Consider the following 25,122-nt stretch of genomic DNA (forward strand, 5'->3'; position numbering starts at 1 on the left):
GGTCAGTGAAAGCTGTAGAACAAGTCTGGTGTGTGTGTGTGGTGCAGTTCAGTGTCAAAGCGATAACATCTTTCACCCCAACAGCTCAAATGTTTCTAAGGGTTAGCAAAGCAATGCCTTTGTTTTATTGTCTTAGAAGAAATGAGATTCCCACAGCAATAATTTTTGTCTATTAATTCATCTGCTTAAAACCACCATTTTTTAATTGAAGGGTCACCATGTAGGTACAAATCCCACTGAAGTCAGTGGAAAAAGCAAATAGAAAACCAGGCCAGTTCCTTGAGGTTACAGCTCTGCAACCCAGAAATGTGTTTTGCTGTGGGGGTGATTCCACACAAATAAAGAACAGAAAAACGCTTCCCAGTGACCACAGATGGGTGACAGTGTGTGCTGATTTCAAGAACTGTTACTGATTTCATAGAAATAATTGTGTGCTCACGAGTAAACAAACCAGTCCCACATCTTAGCAGGGAAATAATTTTCTCTTTTCTCAGTCTGAAGCAGGAATATATTAGCACCAAACTTAATGTGTTGTGCTCGGTGATGATAAAGGATGGATGGTTTGCTAACAGCCCTCTAATTTCTTAGATAATGCCCTGCTTACCAAATCAAAATGTTGACAAGATACAAATTGTCACTCAAGGAAAAAAACCCCATATTCCTCACTCCATACTTAGCCTCATATACATTTGCATTTTAATCAAAAACTATTAAAAACCATCTTCAGCATTGACAGCACCACACACTATCCTCACAATAACAAAAGGCCTATACCATAATTTATGCTCCTGGAACCACAGCTGGTAAACCAATAAAGACGCAAAGCAAAATATTTTTAGACATTAGCACATACTGCAAGCACTTGGCATATTCATCACAGACAGCCTATGAATCATTACCCTGGTTTTGACAGCTATCTCATTACACTGCCAGGCTACAGGCTAAAACTCTCTGTGCATGATAAAACCAGGCCAGGAAAAAAAGTCTTTGTGAAATTCAGTGAACTGCTGGGGGAGTTTTCCAGTATAACTTATAATGAAGTTAAGATATGAAAGAGAGATGACAAAAAAAATGTTTTACCTTCTTTAGAAAGTAAAATCAAATCAGATCTTTTAATCTTAAGCTGAACTCTAACACGTCTTTGTTAGTCATTTCTCATCAATAACCCAGTTCAGTGAGTTCTCATTCATACACCCATTCATCCTGCAATGGAAAAACTGAGCAGTACAGGAGGTCCCCTCCAACTGCTCCTGCCTGGACTCACCTCCACCAGGAGCCTCCAGCTGAGCTTTCCCATTTGATTCTCTGCATAACACCCAAATGTATTTCAATAGCCACAAGAACACCAACAACCCAAATGACAGCAGAGTTATAAACACATGAATTTATACTCCAGGACAGAGTTGTCCATGATAATTTTGGTGTGCAAGACAAATTTACATTTCCCTCCCTCACCAAAAAAAACTTTAAATCTATACGATTTTTTTTGAGCAACCAAGGAGATCTGCAGGTCAAATAAAACATGTGTTGATTAACTCAGTGCTTGAACATGTCCTCTGTAAACCTTCTGCTGTCTCACACGTGTTTTCACACCTATCAGTTCCCTGGCCAAACACCTCACACTGAGATAAAGAACACACCAGAAGAAACAACACCTGGCTGAGGCCGGGGATTTTCCATGTGGAGTGCTGCCCACACAGTGTAACCCAGCACTGAACCCGCCCCACCGGCTGCAGGAGGGGACAGCCCCATGTCCCAAATGCCACTTTAATCCCAGGGAGGCTGGCATCTTTCAGTTGCACTGACAAAAGAGAAACAAGCACAGTTTGGAACATCCCAGGACTCAAACCCAAGGGATTTTTCACTCCAACGAGAGCTGTAAATCATTACTGTGTAATATTGATGGCAACTGTCATTTACTGACAGCTCTACTGCCCTTCTCATTGTTTAATGTGCTCCCATCCATTGGAGGACAGCTCCAAGAGCTGTAAGTGATGCCACCCAAATAGCAAGAAACAAATTAAGACCTTTATGAACTTACACAAACTAAAAAAACTGTATTAGAGGTGGGATATTAGGTAACAAAGACTACATGTATCAGCCAAAGAAGTTACAGAACAGCAGATCACCGCCGCTACTCTTAGAAGAAATCTACAGAAAAAACAATCTGTAAAATCTTTAGGCAACCACGTGTTTTCAAGTTAACTTCAACACCGAAATTGTATGCCAGTCTTTCTCATGGGAGTTTATTATTCAAGTGACATGAAGAGTTTTAAATAAGCCTCCACAGTTAAATGGGTTATTCACAGCTGAGATGACTGGGACTAGGTTGACATAAATGAAAACTAGTTCTGAAAAGTGACTTTAGTACAGAATAGATTTCAACTTGGAAGTCATGGTGAGGATCTATAGCTGGCAGAGCAAAAAGATCAGGGTAAGAGTCAAGAAAAGAAGCAGAAATGGAACTCAGACACTGATCTGAGGTGAGATGGCAGGGCAGGGAAACCAAGGCAAGAGGGAAATCTAGAGAAAAACGGGCTGAATTCTACCAGGGCATGAGTCAAGTTTTTTGTGACTGTGAAAGTAAAATTATATAAAATTTAGTAATTTTAAAATCTGCTGATTTAAAAAATATTTTAGGTATTTAAAAATAATTCTTAATGTTTTTATTCAGGACTGTTTTTAAAACTCAGTGAGCTGCAAATCAGTATTTTCCTTGCAAAATCTGAAACCCAATCCTGTGAGGAGCATGAAAAGACCTCAGTCTAGCCTTGCAGTCCAGTCTAAGACAAACACATTAGCACTCTACAATAAAGATTGTAAAGTAATTTTTGTTGACAGCTTGCATTTAATTTTTTCCAGTTTCCTAATGAAGTAACAACACTAGGTATGTTACCAGCTTAACTACTAATGTGTTTACTTCTAAAGAAGGGGGGTGGAGCTATTAGATTCCAGGTGAAAAACAAAGCCTTCAGCTTTGCTTAACTTGAACTAGAACCCCAGCAACTTTGTCAGGTAACAATGAACAATCCATCAAAGAACATAACCTAAGCTTTCTTGTGCTACACTTGACTCTAATGTAAACAGTGAATGCCAGATGGCCTTTTCATTGTCTCCTGATCTGGAGAACCTGCTAACAAGTGCACCTTTCAGAAGTGAATTTTTGAAGTTAGCTATCCATCTCAGTACACACACAGCAGACAGCACCCACTGTAAAGTACACTGTTGAAAATTATTACCTCTGTAAAAATAATCTGCTCAGCATTCCATCTGCTTTGCACCAATTTCCCTATTCCATGAACTTTTATTGCTCCACCTATTGCAATACCTTATAACCAACCTGGTTATTTCTTAAGAGGTTTTGTAGGGCAGTCACTCGTGCACTTTGTCTTTTACCTTTGAATTTGAACCTGTGGCTTTGGATCCCAACCAACCACATGTACATTAATGCACATTGCTGCATTTGCTCTGGAAACAGAATGATCAAAATGCCATGACAGCACAGGGCTATATACCCTCTGTATAGCCAGTCACATGTATTTGGTTATTAGTACATATACAATGTGTGGGGGTTTTTTCCAGAAAAAAACAAATCCTCTCACTTATTAAGGGACAGAGCAGAACTTCTAGCCTGTCTCACTGGTTCCCGACCCATCTACATAGTTTCAGTTTACAAAAGTTTCTTTGTACTACTATTTCAAAAGTTTCCCTGTGCTACTTTTTACAACTGTCTCGTAGGAAATTAACTGTATTTTCATCTTGCGAGGATTACGATACCCACGTCCAGGTTACAGCCAGGAGGGGCACAGCAGGTACCCGGCTGCTGGGCTGGCTCAGCCTGGGGGGCTGCAGCCCCCGCCCGTGCACAGCGGGCACACGGCATTAGCGACAGCAGAGCGGGAGGTGTGTTGGTTCCGAGGACACCACCGGCTGCGGGCAAACCTTCGCTAACCCCGGCGGGAGCCCCCCAGCTCCCCTCCCGCGGCCCTCCCCGTGCTCCGGCTGCCCCCGCCCTTCCCCAGCCCAGCGGGCCCGGGCTTACCGCGAGCCTCGGCGGGAGCAGCAGCAGCGCGGCCAGGCTGAGGAGGAGGCGGCGGAGCGGCTCCATGGCTGCACCGCGGGGCCGCTCCCCCCGCACGGCGCTGCCTCCGGAGCGGCGCGTCCGGCGCTCCCCGCGGCGGGCGGGGCGGGCCCAGGGACCGCCCGGCCGGGACACGCACGTCACCCGCGGCCGCCGGACTGGGACCGCGCTCACGGAGGACCGGGAGGGCCGGGCAGCGCCGGGGGCCGCGTTCACAGAGGGCCGGGCAGCGCCGGGCACCGCGCTCACGGAGAGCCGACCCGCGGGCCCAGGAGCGGCCAGAGATGCTTCGCGCTGCGGCCGGAGCCTCCCCGTTCGTGCGAGCCCCGGCCGGCCTGCCGCCCGCTCCGGGGCTCGGCTGGCAGCCAGGGGGTGCTGGCTACTGCTGCTTTGTTTTTATTAAAAAATACCTAAATTGAGGCAGCACCAGTCAGTCGCCTCCCTCCCCCGGCACCAGCCTGCCCGGAATAATTGGGTGGTCGGGCGTTGGGGCTGCCCAAGGGAGGTGATGGAATCGCCATCCCTGGAGGTGTTTGAGCATCTCTATGTGGCGCTGAGGGATATTTAATGGTTTGGGGGCTACAGTGGCAGTGCTTGGTGGACGGTTGGACTTGATGGTCTTAAAGGTCTCTTCCATCCTTGATGACTCTGTGATTCTTGTTTTCCTGCTGATTTTGTACTCTCAGAACAGATAATGCCAAAGGTATTTGGCATAGCTCATGCCTCTGACAAACTCACTGTTACCTATGCCTTGCAAGGCCTTAAATAAATGCAAAAAAAAGCCTCAACATGCCCCTCTGAACCAAAAAAAAAAAAAAAAAGGACCAAAAAACCCCAGATTCAGGCTTCTCTGAACAGATAAAAATAAGTACAAAAAGTATTGAACCAAATGGAAGAAGCTTTAAACAGAAGTGAGTAAATTTAGAGTGCCTGGCAAAGGCCCAGTGTTCAGCCACCTATTTATATAACAAAGCCACTTTGTCCTTGTGCATAGTGTTTGCTTTTTAACAGTGATATCACTAATGGACTTGCAGGGCACACGGAGTCCTGGGCATGGCCTATGCACACACCAGCCCCAGAGCCAGCGTGCCTTTGATGGAGGGCAGGAAACGGAACAATCACCCAGAATCACAGAATATCCTGACCTGAAGAGACCGAGCATCATCGAGTTCAACTCCCCCAACAATCCTCAGAGCCTTTTCTGAATGACAACCTCACCTGTAAGTCTGAACACATAAAAATATGCTGGAGCTACAAACCACACTGTGGTTCCAGTTCTCTGATACGCTTCTTTATGGTGGCCTTGACTTCTAAGAATTTGTGCCACATGAGAACAAGCAAACCCCTAAACACACTGTGTGCCGTGGCAGCAGCACCCTGCTGTATAAACGCTGCAGTGTGCCAAATCCAAACTGGAGTTATTTCACACGGCCTCACAGGAGATAGAAAAATAAATCTAAAACCGGCTAAGGTAGGAGGGGAGCTGAGTGTTGGTGAGCGCCCTCAGCTCCTGCTGCTTCCCTCAGGAACCACCTCAGCAGTCGCTCTGCCAGGGCAGATCTGACCGGGGCCTGAACTTTTATATCTTTAATACTGAACCCTGTTTTTTCACAGCAACAAAGCGCTAGACCAAACTAGAAAGAGGAGTACTACTGTTGCCGGAAAGGCAAAAGCCGGTCCCATACGGCGGGGGGCGACACGAGACCACCCAGCTCCATCACACCCTCAGCCTGACCTCGGCGCCGCCCACTACCCTCACACGGCCCCGCCCACTGCTCTCACACGGCCCCGCCCACTGCCCTCACACGGCCCCGCCCAGCCTCGCGCGCAACCGCACCCGCATCACGTGCCTCGAATTCCAATTCTATTGGGCGAGACGAGGAGGGCGGGGCTAACCCCTCAATAAAAGAGAGCGCGGCGGATTTCCGCCCTCTCTTTCGGCGTGGCCGGCAAGGTGAGCTGGCTGTGGGTAATGGGGCGGGCAGGCGAGCGGTTAGGCCGGGCCGCGGTGATGTCTCTTGACACGTGTTAGACTGCTGACATTCGTGAAGCAAAACTACTGCTGAGCGCCCCGGCTGCGCCCACCCTGCGGGGCGGCCGGGGTGTACCGCATCAATAACCTCCCTCTTTCCCTTGGTGTTTTACAGGCCTTGTGCGGCGACCGGCGGCTAAGAGCGGCAGTAAATAAATAAAAAAAGCTTATTTAACCCAGAACGTGTCCGGCTGGTTATTCCGCGCGAGCCTGCACTGCCTTTGACCCGGCGGGGCCCGCCTGGCGCCGCCGGCCAAGCAGCGGTGCTACAGCAAAGCGCTTGTTCATAACTGGCGCTGCTCGGCCCCACCCGGGCGGTGCTTTTAAAAACAAGTGACAATTGTTAAGTGTGTCACCATGGCGGGGACAGCGGCGGGGGCGCGGTGTGCGGGTCCTGCTGCCTGCGAGGGGAGCCCGGCCCGGCCGGAGGGTGGTCCCAAGGCCGGAGCAGATGCGGGGCACTCAGAGCGGTTCAGTGCCGCTGAGCCCGGCCCGGGTCACGGCTGTAGCTCTCATTTGGTAAAGGGTTCAGTTGTAAAAGGAACGAAAGTCCTGGGATTCGTGCCTGGATAAATCAGCTTGGAGGAAGGAGAGACGCAGCCAGGGATTGGGCTCATCTGTGCACGTGGTGCAAGACATAATACTGCCCTGGCTAAACTGCAGCTTTTTCAAGGGCCGCTTTTTTCTTTTTTTTTTTTTTTTTGTTTTACATGTTAATAGCAGCAAGTAATTGAGCGTTTTCTGTCAATACAGACGATCTGTAACCACACAGGAGGAATAGGACAGTCGAGTCAGACTGGAAGGGATAATGAAGCTCTGAAAGGTAGCAGTAGTGAATGTATGTCAGCTATATTCTGTCACTGCTGGTGATCCTTTCACAGTTTTACCAGGTTTTAAAGCATATTCCTCACGTGAATGCTAACTTGCTGTGGTAAAATTTAGTTTCATGACAGTAAAGTTAAATACAGCTCTTCCTTCTCGAGTTCACTGGTTAACCCTGAAACTGTCTTACTACCAAGTCTATGTATATAAAAGTGCAAAGCACAGGGCACATTCTCATTAGGAAGCTGCCTTTCTAAGGAAGTTTTGAAAACAACTTGCACCAGATAGTGGCTAAGTTCTGTAGAAATTAAGTTTACTGAATTGTTTGACATGGGATAAATTTATTTAATAAAACAAAGCAAGCAGATTGTAGTTACCCACAGTTCATGAAGTGCAATATGACAGTCTTGTGTAATAAGTCTAAATCTGTTTACACATTAGTGCATCTAGTCCTTTGACTTTAGTTATTGCACATAGAAATTAACTCATATAAAAGACCTGCGTACAAGACATGCAGACTTCATGAAAGGCAAATAATGCCTACAGAATCAGCAAACCCCAGAATATACACAGCCTGGAATGGTCAAGGAGGAGTTCAGGTAACAAATATAACTACTAATATTTCAATTAAAGGTAACCAAAATAGGTGTTCAAATATAGAATTAATTTTAAATATATTAAATGCTAGTTTTCTTTTGTTTCAGGCAAGGTGCTGTTTAAAAAACCTTCAATATAATAGTTTCATTTAGAGATGGTAAATCATCAAGTTATACATGGAAATTCTGATTTACATCAAATGTGACAACACAACATACAAAAAATTTCTTAAAAAATTACTTGGAAAAAAAAAAAGAAAATCATGTTATAAAAGGAGAGCCAAAACTCACCTTCTTTGTAAACTAAAACATTTTCTGACATCCATGAACAGTTGGCAACACTGAGTATCAGAAAAATATTATGTGTTAAGGAGTGGATATGTAGTGTTCAAACCTTGAATTTACTGCATACATTGATTCATTACATCTGACAAATAAAAGGCAGTTCCCCCTTCCCCTTTAGTTTTGGCCACTAATTAGCAGAAAGTCTTTAATCATAAACCAGCTCAAACAACTGCAGTGCTTGAATTTCTATGCCACAAAGGCCAAGAAACCAATGCATGGAGGTCAAAATCTGTCAGCCACAGCTGCACCAGGTGCTGTCATGTCTGGGGCTGTAACTGAGGATCCAGGCCCATGCTTTGGGTAGAAACACAGTGCAATGGAAAAGACTCACAGCAACAAACTCCTGTCAGACAGAACTCAGTGTTTCATCACAGCAAGAGGCTCTATGCACAGTTAGGTCACTACTCCTGGAGATGTGCAGTGTTGACACTTGGTGTGTGTGCTCATGTCTCTATAAACATTCAGAATTAATCAGGAACCAAGGTGATTGTACCTCACTATAAGGCGGCTTGCTATGGTTTGGTCTCATGGCTTTACCAACTTTTTTCCTCATTTACAATAATCTGACAGTCCCACCTTCGCTGATAGTTGTGTGTTTTATGGCTAATTGCTTCCCAAAAAAAGCACAAGTTCTGTATGAAAAAAGTAATGTGTATACAGCACATTGAATCACAATATTACCTATACATCCAATTTACATTCTTTTATCCTGAAAGCATTTCATATTTCGATTGCTTGACACAAGCTATTGACTGCAGAAGTGAAAGAACATAAAACAGTTCATTCTACACCTCCAACTGCCTGAGAAAGAAAAATATTCTTCCAGTTTTATAAATTCATTCCTTATTTAGGATTTTTTCCATTTGGCACGCAGTTTCTTTGCTGCCAAAAAACTTTTCAATGCTTTAATGCACATTAACATAGCATGAAAACAAGCTAAACAAAAGGTGCATCAACAAGCTCCTTGATCTGTTACATGTTGCATCTCCTCCCTCCCCACAAAGAACAGGTCACCTCAGCCTCCCAGTTAAAATCCTGATGGCAGCCAGTACAAAAATAAATCAACAGCTTAATGGAATGGAACTTCATGTAGCTGAAGTACACGGGAACAATAACCAGGCAAGTGAGCACACAGGAACAGGGCTAGGCAGTCCTTGGGAGGGGGGAGAGTGGCACAAGTTAAGGATGAGAACTACAGCACAGTTTATAAAACCATGAGAGCAACTTTTATAATACTGTAAACTGCAAGAGTCTTCACATGTCATGGTTGATCAGAGGCCTCCGTGCTCAGATCTTGAGGAGGGCAGGTGGAGGAGCGGGGATCCATGGCTGAGTGCATTAAAGGAATATAGACATCATCCATGTTTGGCATGACAAAGATTTTCTGGGGAAAAAGATGCAATGAAGTTACGTTACATATATCCTTACTTTTCCAATTTTTGTTTAAAAAATGCAACACATTTACACAGAAAAGGTTCTCAAGCTCAGCATTGTTTGAGTCAGTGCAGTGACTAACTGAAACCATTTTGTGTTGCAGTTGTAAATGACACTCAAAAATATGAATATTTCTGCATATTTCATTCAATTAAAATGGCACTACAGGAAATATCACCAGCTTTTCCTAATTGCTTTCTCAGCTCTTACCCATCCATATACTTTCAAAATGCATTTTTAGTAAAATAACTGGTTTTGATTTCTGGTCAATTGTATAGATTGGGGTCCAGAATCAAGCTGGTCACTATTCCTATCCTACATGTATTTGGAGGGAGCTTCTTCCTTTTTGCATAGTGGTCAACATGATTTTTTTAAAATTACTTTAAAGGAAGTAGTAAGAGAAGTAGTGCCTTATCTATTCTTAGTTTTAGGCAACAGTTTGGCCCCCTATCACCTAAGAACATGTAGGATCATGTTCTTATTTGAGTACTACAAATTTTACCATGGTACCTATTTCAAAGAAATGGTAATTTTCATCTCTAAACCAAATATCCACCCAGATCTACACATGAGTCTTAAGACCATCCCAGCAGTTTCAGCTAAGTTCTCAACATCCATCCCACTGGCTGGGAGCAGCAGAGGACATGACTAGTTATACATGAAATAGGGGACATATGAAAATTAAATACCCCACCCCTTTAACCAAAACTATCATCAATGAAAGGAGAATGCAAAGGAAACACACCTGGAACTCCTGTTCCAGTTTCCTTGCTATCCAGTCTGTTACATGAACCAGAGTCACTTCCCTCTCCCCAAGTTTTGGCCGTGCTTTTAACTCCAGGTAGGGAGGCCTTCGGAAGCCGTACCTTGGGAGAGAACACAGAGCAGGATTTATTACAGACACCTTAACAAAATAGGTATTTAAACCTGTAACAGCTTGCTCTTAATAACAGTTCCTACTCAGTTACAAGCAATTTGTACTGCACCTTGCCCAGAACCCACTGCAGCCAGGCTTTACATTTTTTCTTAGCTTCAACCCCCCATGTAGCACACCTGAAACATTGCCCAGCTCTGCTCTGAGCTCCTCTTACCATATTCTGTCAGTGGGTGGAGGTGGAATGTTAATCACTAGTGTTCCTCTGCACTCCTGTACTTCAACTGTTAGCAGCAATGGAGTATTGGAGACCTCTTCAATTTTCTTCTTAATAAACTCAGTCTCTGTTGCTTTCTGAAAGTATTTTGACTTTGTAATTTTATCCACAATTCTCATGATTTTACTCGTCCGATGTCCTCCAACATACCTTTAGATAGAGAATAGGAAAAGGACATCAAGATAATTTTCTTAAACCTATTTGCTAAGACAGACATGGATTTTCTATTAAATCATTAAAGTTTTTGATATAAAAATTCTGAGCAGATGTGTGGCCAAGCAGTACGTCCTAGGGGCTGCACCCAGCAGCTGCATTCTGTCAGCTACAAGTGTCTGGCAGAAACTCTGTTCAGTCTGAGCACTCCTTCAGAAACACAACATTTTTTAAAACTGCAAATACACTTAGATCATTGATGCCAGCAAGCTGGCATGACAAGTGACAACTTGTCTACTACCATTCAAATAAAAAATCAGTGGAGACACTGATGCACCAAGATGTGCACAAATCATCAGCATAGAAGACCCAACCATTGTGTCTAATTATTTAGCTGTGCGTGCTGAACAAAAAGGTTTTAATTTTAAGGTACTGTAGCATTTACAAGTATAAGGATGCTGAAAAAGAAGAGGAAAACAGTTTTGGCAGTGGGTGGAGTGATATTTCAGAAATGGTTAACTGTGTCTGCAGAAAATGGGCTTTTCCTGGCAATTGTGTCAGACAGCATTCCTGGCTTTTGAAACAGATGCTTTAAGGGCTGAATATGTCTTTTCCTACCCCTATCTCATGTTGGAAATACACACTCCAAAAATAGCACATTTGGTATTTTCCACACACAATATATCATGTCTAATTGTGGCTCTTGGTGTTATGTGGCAGAGATAACCTTCCTAAGGAAATGACATTTTCCTATCCAGGGAAAAAAAATAAAATTATTCCTACTCAAACTTTTCCAGTTTTGTCCTTAGCACAACATAACACAAAAAACCTGTTTGCCTGATATAAAAAGGGATTTTGGGATTTTATACCAGCTGCATCTCTACCCAGAGAAAGAAGTTATTCTCCCATCAGATTCTACAGTGGTACTGATTTTTAATAGGTGTAAGAAAATTATTTCAGTATTTTACATTAAGATTCTTCATTCTCCCTCTTTGTCCTCTTGATAAAGAGTTTTTTATATGATCTATTAATTTCAAGAAGATATGAAATGCATCAACTCCAGTAATTCAAATAACTTTTCACACAATTTTCAAAAGTGTTCAGGAGTAAAATACTAAAATTCTCTGGAACATTTTAAGTTGTGAGTCTTCTGGTATATTCACTGTAAAAATCACTAAGATATGTTCAGACACAGAAAACATTGTGATTGTGTCACATTCTGGGCTCAGACATTCAGCTTTCTCATTGCATGGCATAATTGCAATCAGATGCAGAAAGCAAAAAATCAGAGCTGCAGCCAAAACAAGGAATGACTGTGGATTCACTGATGTTGGGAAATTTTCTTTGAAATCCAAGCACAGCATCAGAGGGCAGTATTGTACAACCCAGACACACAAATTCCTCAAGGAAAAAAAAAATAACACAAAACTGAGCAAGAAAAACAGGCTTGAGTAACAGTTGTTTTCTTAAAGAAAATGGAACACTGGAAATAAGAGATTGGCAGGGGTAATACTGCACGGAGAGGGTTTCAAGTTCTCACACAAAATCCTGTTCTTGGCTCTGCCACTGGGGAAAGTCCCCAGAGCTTCTCTGGCCTCCCAGAGAAGGGACTGGGAGGTGCCCAGGGCAGCTGGGAGCAGTCCCTGCAGGGCTGGGGTGAGCAGGGCTCCTCTGCCCTGGAAATGACAACTGGGCTTCCTTCAGTGCCTGGACAGATCACACCCTGCCATGCTGGGGGACAAAGAGCATCACAGGACTGGCACCAGCTATCAGCTGTGGGGGGAGGGAAGGATTAAACAGCTCACCCTTCTCCTCCTGCAGTCACCTGCTTCTCTCCTGCCAGCTCAGGAGCATCATCTTCCTCCGAAGAGCCGGCGCTGGAGGATTCCTCATCGCTGTCTGCAAGACAATACGCCCTTGGCCTGAAACTGAAACAATGCAATTTGCAGGTCAAATGTAATGTCCTTAAATAGCTATTCATGCTGTACAGCTTTGGCTGACATTACAGGTTTCTGAACTTCCCCTCCCCTCTCTTATAAATGCTATCTAAAAGAACAAAACCAAAAGTCTGGCAGAATCAGCTTTCAAAACAGAAATCTGTTTTCCCCAGTGGAACATAATCCTTCGTGAAAGAGGCTGGCATGGGGGTGGCTGTTCTACATATTCAAATCAAATGTGGAGATTATTCAAAATACTTTTGGAAGCATCTCTGTGGCTGCTCATGGTTTTCCATGAGTTGAGAAGAATTAGGGTTGGACAAACTATTTTGTTTGAATGTTGTGGGGAAAAAAACTGAAGCAATAACAATGTTGCCCTTTGGGTACAAAATACCTCACAGTAGTGAACTAATTCCTAGACTTACACTGTGGAATATTTTATGCAGACAATCACAAGAAAAATTTAAAATATTTTAAACGGATTTAAGTGAGAGAAGGATATAGTGGATACACTTCAGAATTAACAGATCTCTCCTGAAAGCAAGAGCTTGAAACAGTTACACAACACAGGCTTCAAAAGCATATGGCTTTAGCCCTAGGGACTATACCCATGAATAAAATACTCTACAGCATGTTCAGAATACACTTCATAGCTATGTATTCTTTCTTTGTGTGTGTGTGTTCTTGGAAGTTTATCTGAAGCATTAATAACCTCACACAGGGCATGGACTGAGGCCACTGCTGGTTATTCTGTACACAGAACAAACTGGTGGTTGCTGCATGAAGTCCTAATGTAAAGGGACAGCTGAGGTGCAGCTCACAATGTCCTTCCCCACTGCAGCAGTAATCCCAGGACCTGTCCACACTGAAGCATTTCCTACCCAGTCTATGGAATCACAATTGCAAACCTCTTCCCATCCAGAGCAGCATTTTGTACCTGCAGAGAAGTGAAGGAGCAAAGCAAACTGAGCCACCTCCCCAAGGATGTGGGGGTGGGGGTGGTGCCTGTCACTGGCCCAAATAGCAATGCTGGAGCTGTTCCTCACAGAAATTCACATTTTTAGGTCAGATTCAAACTGCACATTTTGAGGGTGTGACCTCACTTCTCTTTCCTGTGCACGTAGTAGCATCCAGCTCAAAGGCTGCTCAGGGCATTCTCAGGTCTTTCAAAGGTGTCACCTTCTTACAAGAAGGTGTTTTATTATTTCCTAGTTGAAGGGGTCCTCTGAAGTGCCTCACAAGCACCAAGTGGCTCAGACCACAGGATTTCCTCGCATTAAACAAAGCAACAATAAATAAGCTTGAGTGAGATTTCAGGGGAGCTCTGTATACAATGGACCATTTATATCACACAAACATTGGGAGAAAAAAAATCACTTTGGAGCTACTGTATTGTTCCTGTAAAGATTGCACAATATTTTATGAATTGCCATTTGTCAGTTTGTTTTTATGTGGTTCAGCAAAGCCAAAAGGACTGATGGGTTAAGAAGCTGCAGCAACACTGGGTTAACCTGCCTGCTTCTGCCTCATCTCCTGTTTAGCAGAATCTCTAATGTGTTACTTTTACAAAATTGGCAATTAAATAGTTTCCTACCCTTTCTGAGAGCAGCACTTTCCTGAGAAGGCGTGCAAGACAGCATTACCAGACTGTGTCTCAGCACACTTCACTTCTATTTCAAACAGCAAGTGCAACAGTGACCCATTTGTCTTGCTTCACACTGACAACAGGCACAGACAGTTAAACCCAGAGCTGTTCCCCCTCCTCTCTCTGCATGAGTAGGTGCCTTTCTCACACCACTTTGTGGTTACTGCATCTCAAGAGATGGTTTGTTCTGAGCTTGTAAGGGCCAGAAATGAGCTCAGCAACCAACACTCATCACTTAGTGACAATGTGACCATGGATGCAAACACAGGCAGAGCAATTTGATTTGTCACAGCAATTGTACTGATAATTAAAAAAGCCAGTAGAATTAAAATTAAGTAACACATTGGAAGGTATAGATGAGAAGCAAATTATTACATACTTTTCAGTCCTTAATTTATTTATTAACCATTTTGTTTAAGGAAAAAAACAAAACAAACAAGCAACAAAAAAACCCTCATCCAAACTAGCATACATTAGACTGCTCTTTATGTAAAGCTGCTACCTGGCACTGAGGTTTGAAACATCTCAGCCCTGGGCAGGGAGCAATGCAGTTAATGCTGATGCCTTCAAGTAATTGGTTGCTTGGCTACAGGCACTTAAATCTGCCTTGCTGGGGCCTATTGCTCAGCCAGCAGCAACCTGATTTTTATATATGAATCAGAGTGTTCACTAATTATTTCTGAGGCTGTTCCTGCACTGAACAGATATGAAAATACACAAAGAAAATCCTGAAGGGGTGGGGAAGAAAAGCAAGAATTTGATTTGTATTGACATTTCCTCCTCTATCCCCCATTTTTTGAGCAGGCAGGATTAAAGGGATTTTGAAAAATTCACACCTACCAGTTATAGTGATGTAAATTCAGAAATATTTGTTTCAAGCAGTGACAATGAGAATCTAGGTCGATTTTAAATCCTCTGAATTTCTACCAGTGTATGAGATCATTCAGCCAACAGTTTTTTTCACATTTATTTTCTTGTCATGACTGCACTGAAATATAGTGCTGCTGTAAGGATTACTTCAAGATACCTCAGAATAAATGGTCAGAGCTAAGACATGAGGATATGAAGCATCTAGTATTTTAATTGTGAAAGACCACACTGTTTTGTTCATAGCTAAACAAATGGCCAGATTTAGAGACTATTTCCTTGATTTGTAGGCAGTGGTTGTACATTAAATCAGAGACCACCTACTGTTCAGGGCCTGCAGATTTCTTTAGTACAAAGAGAATTAAGGCACAAAAAATGGACTCCAGAGTTAGGAGTGGATCCATCCAGGGATGGGTATTTGAATATTTGACAAATGCCACTCTCTAGGTTAATACAAATGGACAGATAGATGATATCCAAGCATTGAAAAAATGAGAGGGAAAGCATAAATGCAAAGGAGGTAAATTACTGTATGGTGTCTGCTAATTAGTCCATCTACATAAGGCATTCCACTTAGGCACAGCAGGCAAAGAGAAGATGGCTATGAGGAAAAATAGAGACTAAAACAGGGATGTGATTACTCCCACGATGCAATAAAGCTTTTGAAAAGTTCTTTACATAACAGTTAGAGCCTGTTTGCCTTCCACACTGTTTACTACTCCATGGTTTCCTGCTGCAGCTGTACCATGCTGCAGTAGCCTGTTATACCTATTGCTGCATGTGTGTATCTCCAGTATATGAGTTTTATCTGGCTAAACCCCAAATCTAGGATAAGACAATACTAAATTTTAGTCACAGGACATTTTAAAACCCAACTGAAATACATATATATATAAAGATAGTTGTACCACAGAAGCCTTTTATTAAAATTATTATCAATAGCATAACCCAACAATAAAGTTGCATAGAAAAGCCATGTTCCACACCCACTTGTATGAAACATCCCCAAAACTCCTTTCAATCTACTGCACAGCCAGAGCTGCAAATACAGAAGGAAAATCCCAGCTTTTCACAAGGAAAGCACCATTGCCATCCCTTACCCTTCCCTGCCGATGTCGCCGACCTTTAACGCTTCTCCAAGCGGCTCTTTACCAAGTTTGGTCAAGTTCATCTTGGTCTCCAGGGTCATTAGAAAAGATCCATTGTAGGACATTTCCAAATCAACCCATAGTCCTAAAATAAACAACAGAAAAGATGTCACTTGAAGAGCAATCACAAAGCAAGCTTTCTGATCACATTAAGCTCGTGGAACAAAGCCAGATATGAATCCAAGCCACACTGAACAAGAGTGGTGAGTACAGCTAATGGTCTAAAAAAAATTACTGTGGTTTACACACACCTAAACTGCTTAAGAGATGTGAAATGAGATAAAGGAAATAGAACACCATCACAGATTCACTTCAAAACTATTTACAGCATTGCTCCAAGCCAAGCAGTAATGGGGACACTCCTCTACACCACTGAGGCTGTCCAACTGAAGCACAACTTGAAATCTCAGAGCAATATTGCTTCTCTCACACCACAACCTGCTGCCTTTTCCAGTGCTGTACTGAAGATCAATGACAAGGTTCCCTCAGTAACTGAGCTACAGGCATTCTTTTATGATTCAGTGTAAACAGAGTCATTACTTAGACAATTCTAGATGTGCAATATTACGTTAAATCCAATTGTCTGTGCAAATTATTTGCTTTTTGCAATCTCCAGGAGAATTGTCTTGGGAATACTTTAAGATTAGCTTCAGCCTTTTAAGTGACAACCTGCACCAAAGCTGTAGGTATTTATCATCCAGAGGTTAAAAAACAGATGCCACTAAACACAGATCATACATCTTCATTTTCCAGATATTGCAGCTGCACAAAACATTCCCTCACCAGTACCTGGCACATCAACCACCGACCCATTCCACTTTCATTTACTTATGAAAAAAGTGAAACCAGGACAAATGGTAACTACTCCTTTGTGTTTTATTGTTCTAGGAACGTCATACCTTATCAGTTAAAGAACTATTGTTTCCTTTTCTGCAAAAACATACCCTTATCATAATCCTCCCACTTGTGGTAACAGAAATACAGGCAGCTCCCAAAGACCCGGTGACTGGCACCCTGTCAGGTTACATGCTTGAAGCAGGATGAAAGCAAGGTGGTGCTTTACTAACCCACATAACTCTTTTCCCACTACACTTTTCCTAAGACTTCTAAAAACTTAACACAAGAACTCAAACACAAGCTTGTAAGGATTTTTTTCTATTTACAGGAGGAAAATATCAACATGAAAACAGCTTAACAGACTTTTTGGATAATCAATGAGTCAGCAGAACTCAATCATCAATACAATTTTATCAGTAGATGAAATTAAGTAAAGGATGCAATTACTGAGAGGGAAAATTCCTTCTGACCAGAAAATGTTGGAACACTTTTTCCAGAGGGAAAGAGGGAGGGAGAGGGAGTAAAGAATTGGGTAGATGGTACAACTTATTCAGTTTTCTTGTTCCCTAGCCTTGACAGAATTACAGTAAAAGCTACAGCATATGCTCTCACCCAAGCAGGACTGTATTAACAGAAACAAGGTTTTTTTCTAACACTGTCTGTTAACAAATTTATTTAATTAGAGAAGGCATATAATAAAAAAAGTATTTTCTTTGTAATCAAGTGCTGGTAAAAAAAAAAAAAGTATGGATGAAACAAAGCCCATCACAATTAGTAACTGCACTTTAAAGCCTCACAAAAGGCTACCTCGAATGACTCCCTCAAACACTTACTAAAAACCCCCAAAAACTTAGAAGCATTCATTCTGGATATTGCCCTGAAACATTCCCCCAATAAACCAAGTTGTTTACTCATAGGTCAACTTACCAAGAAATACATTTTGTTCTTATGAAAACAAGCATTTCCCATTATCATCCCCTTGTTTATGCCCTTTTAAGTATAATAAGGAAAGAAGTTCCAGTAATTACTCACTGCAAGCTCTTAAAAACCCTAAAAGGTCACATGTCATTCAACATGTGGGAGAAGTTAAAAGATTACCATAAATGTTTGCTTGTCACAGTTTAACTGAACAAGAAACTGAAGGAACTAATTGATCTCATTGCTGTTTCACCAATTAATTGAAGCCAAGTGTTCAATGGCTCCTAAATCCCATCTCATGACTTAGAACTACAGTCTTTGTTTACAACTGAAGTTATGAGAACAGAGAAAGGAATTCAAAAAATGTTTAAATCAAGGAAAAGGAAAACACACTGACAAGAACCCTGAAAGGAAAGCCTGATTCAAAGAAAATATGAAACCGCTTTACAAGCATCACACATGCAATGATTTTGAGAAGTTTTCCTTTGTTCTGTAACTCCAACTAAAACTTCTACCAATGGTGCAACCACTTAATTGAGAACACTGGAGGACTTCCTAAACACTGTGGAGAACCTGCTGTCCCACACAGGAAGCGTAAGACAAGAAGCAGCAATATGCTTTAGTTCCCCAAACACTAACTGCATTCCAGCTTATTCCATCTATTCAATTCTCATTTCTCTTAAATAGACAGATTGTGTTCCTCATGACAACCAAACAGTTTGCTCTTTTCAAACATTCTTTGTTTATAAAGCTCAGTGGAAAACATTCTTTGGAAAAGTTGAGAGCAAAGTACCCAGTGTTTTATAGATAAGGCTTTTCCCCAAAGAGTTGCAAGCCTCAAGTAGATAAGGGCAAGCAATAGCATTTGGATACAAAAGGCAGCATTAACTAATGTATGTCCAAGAGGATTTTAATGTTTCCCTAAAGTCTGTTTTGTTCAGTTTTATGAGAGAAAAGTTAGCACTTACTATCCTCCTGCTTTTAGTCAGTGATTTGAGTGGCACCAAGTTTTTAGTATTAAAGTTTATTAATCTCCTCCTGAAGCCCATGCATCTGGCATTCTTGCAAAGGTCAGGTGACAGCATGCCAGGTCTTCCAAGGAAATATTTCCCTTTGGGCTAATTAGAAATTTCTTCACATTGAGTGGATAAACTCTGATGCAATTTAAAATTAAAGCTCTGATTAGATCTTAGATGGCATCCAGCTCTCCTCAACATGTAGAACAAATGTTTTCGAAGCTAAAAAGCATTTTTCCAAGGTTTTCTTTTTGCAAGGCTACTTAAGTGACACAAATATGCTCAAATATGTGACCATATGCAAGCCAGAAGGAATAGAAAACAAACAGCTCTAATTCTTAGAGCAGCAGTATGAAAGTCATCCAGCTTAAAAAAAAAAAAAAGCTGTATTTAGTATAAAGGACATAAAATTATTCTGTATTTTGAAGTTTATTTTCAAAACAACACTGTATTCTCATTTTCCAAGTTATTACAATAATATTTTCTGAATCCCTGTGTTCAGAACAGGGCAGCTTCTCTTTGAGAGCCAAACCTGTCTTCTATGGTACAGAATCAGATCTGTCTCAAGGAGATTTGCATTGCTCTCTGCAGTCCATGACAGTATCAGATAAGTGTCTGCATCTCTGTAGCATGCAAATTTTAGTTTAGTTCAGTAATTATTTCCTATGGAAAGACATGATCAGAACTCCATATATACAGAATTATATTTACACTGAGCCTGAGATAAAGACCCCTTATTACATTACACAAGATAAACAGATCAAAATTCTGTTTTCCACAAATATAAAGGCAGTACCAGGAGGATTTTTAGGGCTTTTTTACCTCTGTGATCAATAGAAGGTTTGAAGGCTTGAAGGATCTTGGGCACTGCTATCCCCATGTCTAGCTCAGTCAGAGTCAGCTCATTCATGAAGTAGGGCAGCTAAAAGGAAAGCATACAAAAAATCAAATACATGTTATGGAACTAAACATCAGTTTCCTAAGAGAAGAAAGCTTATTAAACTTAAGGAACGGACTGAGCTGAAGTGTCACCAGCAAAAGAACACAAATACAATTACACAAATTTCTTACTATTCTAGCATTTCACAGTTACCAGCTTCAAAAGTTTTTAGGGAGAGACTGGGCATTTGAACTTGTTTTTAAAATTATGCTGAAGTTTAGATGCTGACCATAAACCATCAGCATACTTCTTAGCCCAAGTATGTAAAAAGCTCAAGAATGGTTTAAATCCTATTTCACTGTGAATAAAAATGAAAGACTTCTTTGGATTTTAACTTCAGTCATATATTTTACCATTGATGTTTTATCAATGTGTCTTTTATCTTTGGCAAATTCTTTCATAGAACATTACCTTTTAAATCTGTATCATGGTTTTAGTAAAACAGAGACACAGAATCATGATTTGGGTATCTATTCACTTAAATGTTTCTAATTGACAGAAAACATTATCTCCTGTGAACAAACACTGCTTTAACACATCAAAAACACATCCAGTCCCTATTCCCAGTCTTTCTACTTAAAAAGTTACCAGTGAGATGTCTGGGGACTCTGCTGTCACAATTGTGGAAGCAGACAGGCAGAATTAGGCTACAGGTTATTTCCCAAAGCAAAGGCAGCACTATCTCACAGCTGGTGCTGGCAGCTAAATTTCTGAGCTTTCCTCAGCAGAACAACAACTTCCTTTGCCTTTAGGAACAGGCAAACTCCTCCCCAGACATCAGGAGCTGAAGGCCTGTGATGAACTGCTGCTGTGAAGGGTTACAGAAGGCAAGGGGAAGTTCTGAAAAGTCACTCTAAAGCATCACTCCTCCCTTCACCCTTGAGATGGTGCAGCTGATGGAAGCTGTGTCCTGTCACCCCACAGAGCTTTTCCATAACTTGTGTTCCCACTGACCTCCTGCAAGTAGTTTGTGTCTGAAGTTAACAGGAACACATCAATTACAGTTGGGGTTCCCTGATGTTCTCCACCTTACAAGCAATTTATTTCCCAAAGCAGATTTCCTCATTTATATCTGGTTCTATTCATCCTTATTGTAAACAATACTTCAATTTTTATAAAAAAAATTTACATAAAAACTTGAAAGATACAAATAACTAATCCAGTTCATGTTAAACAAAAGCAGCAAAGTTAACATGCTGAGATCCATCAGAAACTGAACTGCCATTCTGTAGCACATTTATTGTCTTTTACACGTAAATGTGAAATAAGTCTTGTACTATTTTAAAACTCAAAGTCTGTATGTTTCACTTCCTTCCCAAGGAGTGTATAATGCAAATATCCAGATCAGGTACCTTTATTTTGCTAAGTTTCATTTGGATCTTCTTTGACACTAGATCAGACCAATACTTCTCTCCTAAAAAGTCCCAAAATATTCTTCCAAGCAGAGCATTCACCCAGGCCTCTTGTTCTTCTTCTTCAGCTTCCACGTTGGCATCTGGCAACTGAAAACATAAAGCAGGTTACCCAGCTCTATAAATACTACAAAATAAGGATAGAAAAGGCCTGATTGATATGGGAAGTTCAGTGTTAAGAGTCCAGGTCAGTTCAGAACACCAAATGCTCAGCACAGGGTGCACTTTACAAAACGCATCAGCTGGGCTGCCACGAGCCTGTCATCATCCTGACATGCAGCAGAGGGAATGAAACCACACAGATATGGATTGACCTCTGGCAATGAAATGAGAAAGTTGCATGTAACTCAACCTCTGGCAGAAAAAGCAGATAAACCCAGAGTGGGCAGATTTATAAACATGTTTGCACTAAGAGATACTCTCTCTTGCCAGTCAGATCTGGAAGAACAGGTATTCTACTCTTCCTCTGTTTTATCAAAAAAATTGGAAAGCAAGACCAAATCTTACATCCTTAAATCCAGTTCAGAAACACCACAAATAGATGATAAACACAGTACAGAGAATCACACTCCTCCTTCCAGTGTTTGCATACAGGATTCAGGAAACAATATTGTTCCCTCTGCTGCATTAAAGGCTTTGTTTACAGCGCAAGAGAATTCTGTCTCGGTTTCCTTGAGAACCACCTTGAAACACCTGGAAATATTATACATTCAGATGCTGCATCACTGACTACACACACAAAAGCCAAGGCAGCTGAAATAATTTTGGGTGTGTACACACACCACCATGAAAAAACAGGAAGTTTCCATGAAGGAAACACAACATATTAAGTGCCTGCAATGACAGAAGAATTCACCACCCTACATTATTCCAGGCAGAACTCCTGAAGCTAGCAGAAAGGCAGTGCTTTCTAAGACAGGCAGATAGAGGCTGCAGTTCTGAACATCATCTCTTGGCAGCTACTGCTTGCAAGGGCTGCAGCCTGGCCCTGCCAGGACAGCTGGGTGAGGAGCCTCTGCTGTGACGCAGCTTCCCTGCCAGCACTGCTCATCTATTTATAGAATGACTTCTGACACGTGCCAGATTCAGCAGCAAATCCATCACAGCTTCAGGAGTGGTTGGGGGCTAGAATATGTTTTCCTGGTGGAACACAAGATATGTTTATTCATACATTACACATGGCCTCCTATTCCCTTTTCTGGGTATTGTATGAAAGTCTGGAAACAAAGATGCATGATATGAACCACAGCTTTTAAACAAACAGTGGTCATGCTTAACATTAAAGATGTGTTTATTATTAGTGTTGTACTTAGTATTAAGGTTCTGTTTACTGAGAGTGATTCAAATGCAATCCAGGAGGCCAAAGGATTAATAAGAGGTACAGACACTGTTCACTGATCCTTTGGAGCACAAGTATTACCTTTTTCACAGCTGTAGGGCTGCTGTCTGCACTGAGGACTGGACTACCTGAAGGGCTTTTCTTTTCTTGTGGAATACACTTTGCCATATAAACATTGTAGTCCAGAAGCATTTTCTGCCTCAGGTTGCCAGCCAGGTCCTTATGCTTTGGCTGGGATGTGATTTCTTCTGCACTTCCCTTGCTGCTGCTCCGGCTGTGCGTGAGAACTCCAGACTGACCATCAGCTCTGTGTGCTGGCAGCACCCCTAAATTCAAAGGAATAATACCTGCTCAACAGAGAACAAATCTGACAGCCAAATACCACAGTGTATCATCAAACTTTAAAGGAACAAATTTATTCCACAGATATTTCTCCTGAAAAAAGACCAGTGTGGTGCTTTCTTATCTTAAAGGCTAAAAGTAAATTCTACTGCTGTGTGTTTAGGTGGTCCTAAACCCAAATTAGCCAGTATTTGCTGTGATTCAGCACTCAGCAGGGTGTGGGACTGGAGGAGTCAGCTGATCAATAGCATATTTAAATATGAACACTCACATATGTATAACACATGGCAGAATTCCCAACAGCCCTGCTGGGGAATGCCTAAAATAAAAGTCAGGTGATAGAAATGCACCTATGACTAAGGTATTTTTTTTCCTAATCTAATTATAGGCTGTTACAATTAGAAGGACTGGCAAAAGTACATAACTATTAGAATTTTAATTAGCTATTAATTTTGCATTTGCATTTCAAGAAGTTATGTGCCAGTAACAAGAATGTTAACTAATTTTTAGAAAGCTTCTCAGAGAATAAAGAGAGAAAAGCATAAGTCATTCAGGTTTAAAACTGTATCAGAAGATGGGTTTAAATTAATATTCCAAACAATTGATACTATTGACTAATGTTTGTTGGTTCAAATATATATATCTATTCATATATGTATTAGTGCAGGAACTTTTATTTAAACAGAGAAATGTGTTTTCTTGTGACACTAACCCATGAGAAAGCTTTATCCTTCACAGGAGAGACTAAAGTGGAAGGAAGGACGGAGGAGGAAAAACTGGTAATGAGAGAACTGAGTCTAATACTGCAAGTGCTGACATCAGTTCCAACATACAGAAAAAGAAGAGATTGTATAATTAATCCCTACAAATATGACAGGAGTTATTACAGTCACTGAAAAACAGTGTATTCAAATAAAATAGTCTAAAAATAGTAATTATATTTGAAAGCCTAGAGCCAAGAAAAAAAAAGGTGGGGGGTAAGGTGGCAATAAGGTAAGCAAACATGTATCTTTGGTATTATTATTTTTTGCTTGTGAAGATCACTGTGGCACCACCAAAACGTAACTTTGGTTTGTTTCTTTTAACAAACTCCTACAAGAATATAAAATCTGAGTACCTGGCTTGCTCCCAGACAAACTGGGTAGCTTCTTTGCTTCAGACTTGAGCTTTGATGCGAGAAGGAACCTTCTGAACCACTCCTCCTTCTCCCTACCCGTCCTTCCAAAGAGATAGAGCACTTGATCCTTTTGGCAAGTGTACTTCACTCCATCCTGAGGTTTCTTGGATTCCTCATTGTTTGAGTCCACTTTTTCAGCAGGTAACTTTTCCTCTGCAGTCTCCTTCTCAGCTTGGGCCTTGGCCATGAAGTCATCCTGTTTGGCGAGTTCAATGCAAATTGGGTATTTCTTATTCCAAATTCGTTTCCGTGCCAGGCTCTTGGGAACCAGGGAAATCTGAAGGATATATGAATGGGTTAAATGAATTCATTTTTCACTTGTATCCTCCATGTTTCTATACTCAACTAAAGAACACAGAAATGCAAGAGAGCAAGATCCCACATTGGATCTGCCAGTTTAACTGACTTGAAATTGCTGGTGGATGTCCAACCCACTGCTATCACTAAGTCTTTGGTGAGGCAAACCTTGGAATTAAAAAAGGGACATTTAAGTAGATTATACCATGTGGATTAGAAGCTCTGTTTTCATTTAAATGATCCTATTCTCATGGATTTGCAGAAAAAATTGAAAAACCAAGAACTTTATTTCTGGGACCATGGGGAGAAAAATAGATAAGATAAAATAATCAGAGTCCAAACTAAGTTTTGAACGTAACTTTTCATGCCCACCTTATGAACTTCAGTGTTTCAAGTTGGTGACAGCCACATGAAATACGTAAGAGTCAAGCCTTAAGACTGATTTGCAGATAATTATAATCTAAACTCAGTATATTTGTATCAAATTACAACAATGCTAGTAATTAGAAGAGTGGTTTAAAAAAAGAGTTTAAAAGTCTTATGTGGGGTCTAAACTCAACAGTGTTCTCCAAAAACTGTGGGCAAATATGTTGAAGAATAGGCATCATTTGTTCATTACAGTCAGGGCACTTG

The 25,122-nt window shown here is 41.4% G+C and overlaps 2 protein-coding genes and 2 non-coding genes across 5 annotated transcripts in view; 2 read left to right on the forward strand and 2 right to left on the reverse strand.

The window, feature by feature from the left end:
- ERN1 (endoplasmic reticulum to nucleus signaling 1) overlaps positions 1-4,153 on the reverse strand; it is a 30,072-nt gene extending 25,919 nt beyond the window's left edge. Inside the window, exon 1 of the mRNA XM_033076829.1 lies at positions 4,043-4,153. Within this exon, the coding sequence (XP_032932720.1) occupies positions 4,043-4,108 (66 nt within the window). The 5' untranslated portion in view covers positions 4,109-4,153. The remainder of the gene's footprint in view (positions 1-4,042) is intronic.
- A 1,933-nt stretch (positions 4,154-6,086) lies between these two features.
- Positions 6,087-6,149, forward strand: LOC117005490. Its single transcript, XR_004419838.1, has one exon. It is a non-coding gene; the product is annotated as a small nucleolar RNA SNORD104 (small nucleolar RNA).
- Positions 6,150-6,323: 174 nt separating this feature from the next.
- Positions 6,324-6,455, forward strand: LOC117005491. Its single transcript, XR_004419839.1, has one exon. It is a non-coding gene; the product is annotated as a small nucleolar RNA SNORA50 (small nucleolar RNA).
- An 801-nt stretch (positions 6,456-7,256) lies between these two features.
- Positions 7,257-25,122, reverse strand: part of TEX2 (testis expressed 2) — a 44,975-nt gene continuing 27,109 nt past the window's right edge. For both annotated transcript variants that reach the window (XM_033076782.2, XM_033076781.2), the window contains exons 4-12: positions 24,133-24,469; positions 22,755-22,999; positions 21,275-21,424; positions 19,805-19,904; positions 16,164-16,296; positions 12,420-12,542; positions 10,402-10,611; positions 10,056-10,176; positions 7,257-9,260 (exon numbers count right to left, since the gene is read on the reverse strand). In XM_033076782.2, coding sequence (XP_032932673.1) covers positions 9,138-9,260; positions 10,056-10,176; positions 10,402-10,611; positions 12,420-12,542; positions 16,164-16,296; positions 19,805-19,904; positions 21,275-21,424; positions 22,755-22,999; positions 24,133-24,469 — 1,542 coding nt within the window. In that variant the 3' untranslated portion in view covers positions 7,257-9,137. The remainder of the gene's footprint in view (positions 9,261-10,055; positions 10,177-10,401; positions 10,612-12,419; positions 12,543-16,163; positions 16,297-19,804; positions 19,905-21,274; positions 21,425-22,754; positions 23,000-24,132; positions 24,470-25,122) is intronic.

The sequence above is a fragment of the Catharus ustulatus genome, chromosome 20 (genome assembly GCF_009819885.2).
Source record: "Catharus ustulatus isolate bCatUst1 chromosome 20, bCatUst1.pri.v2, whole genome shotgun sequence".
NCBI classification, from domain to species: domain Eukaryota; kingdom Metazoa; phylum Chordata; class Aves; order Passeriformes; family Turdidae; genus Catharus; species Catharus ustulatus.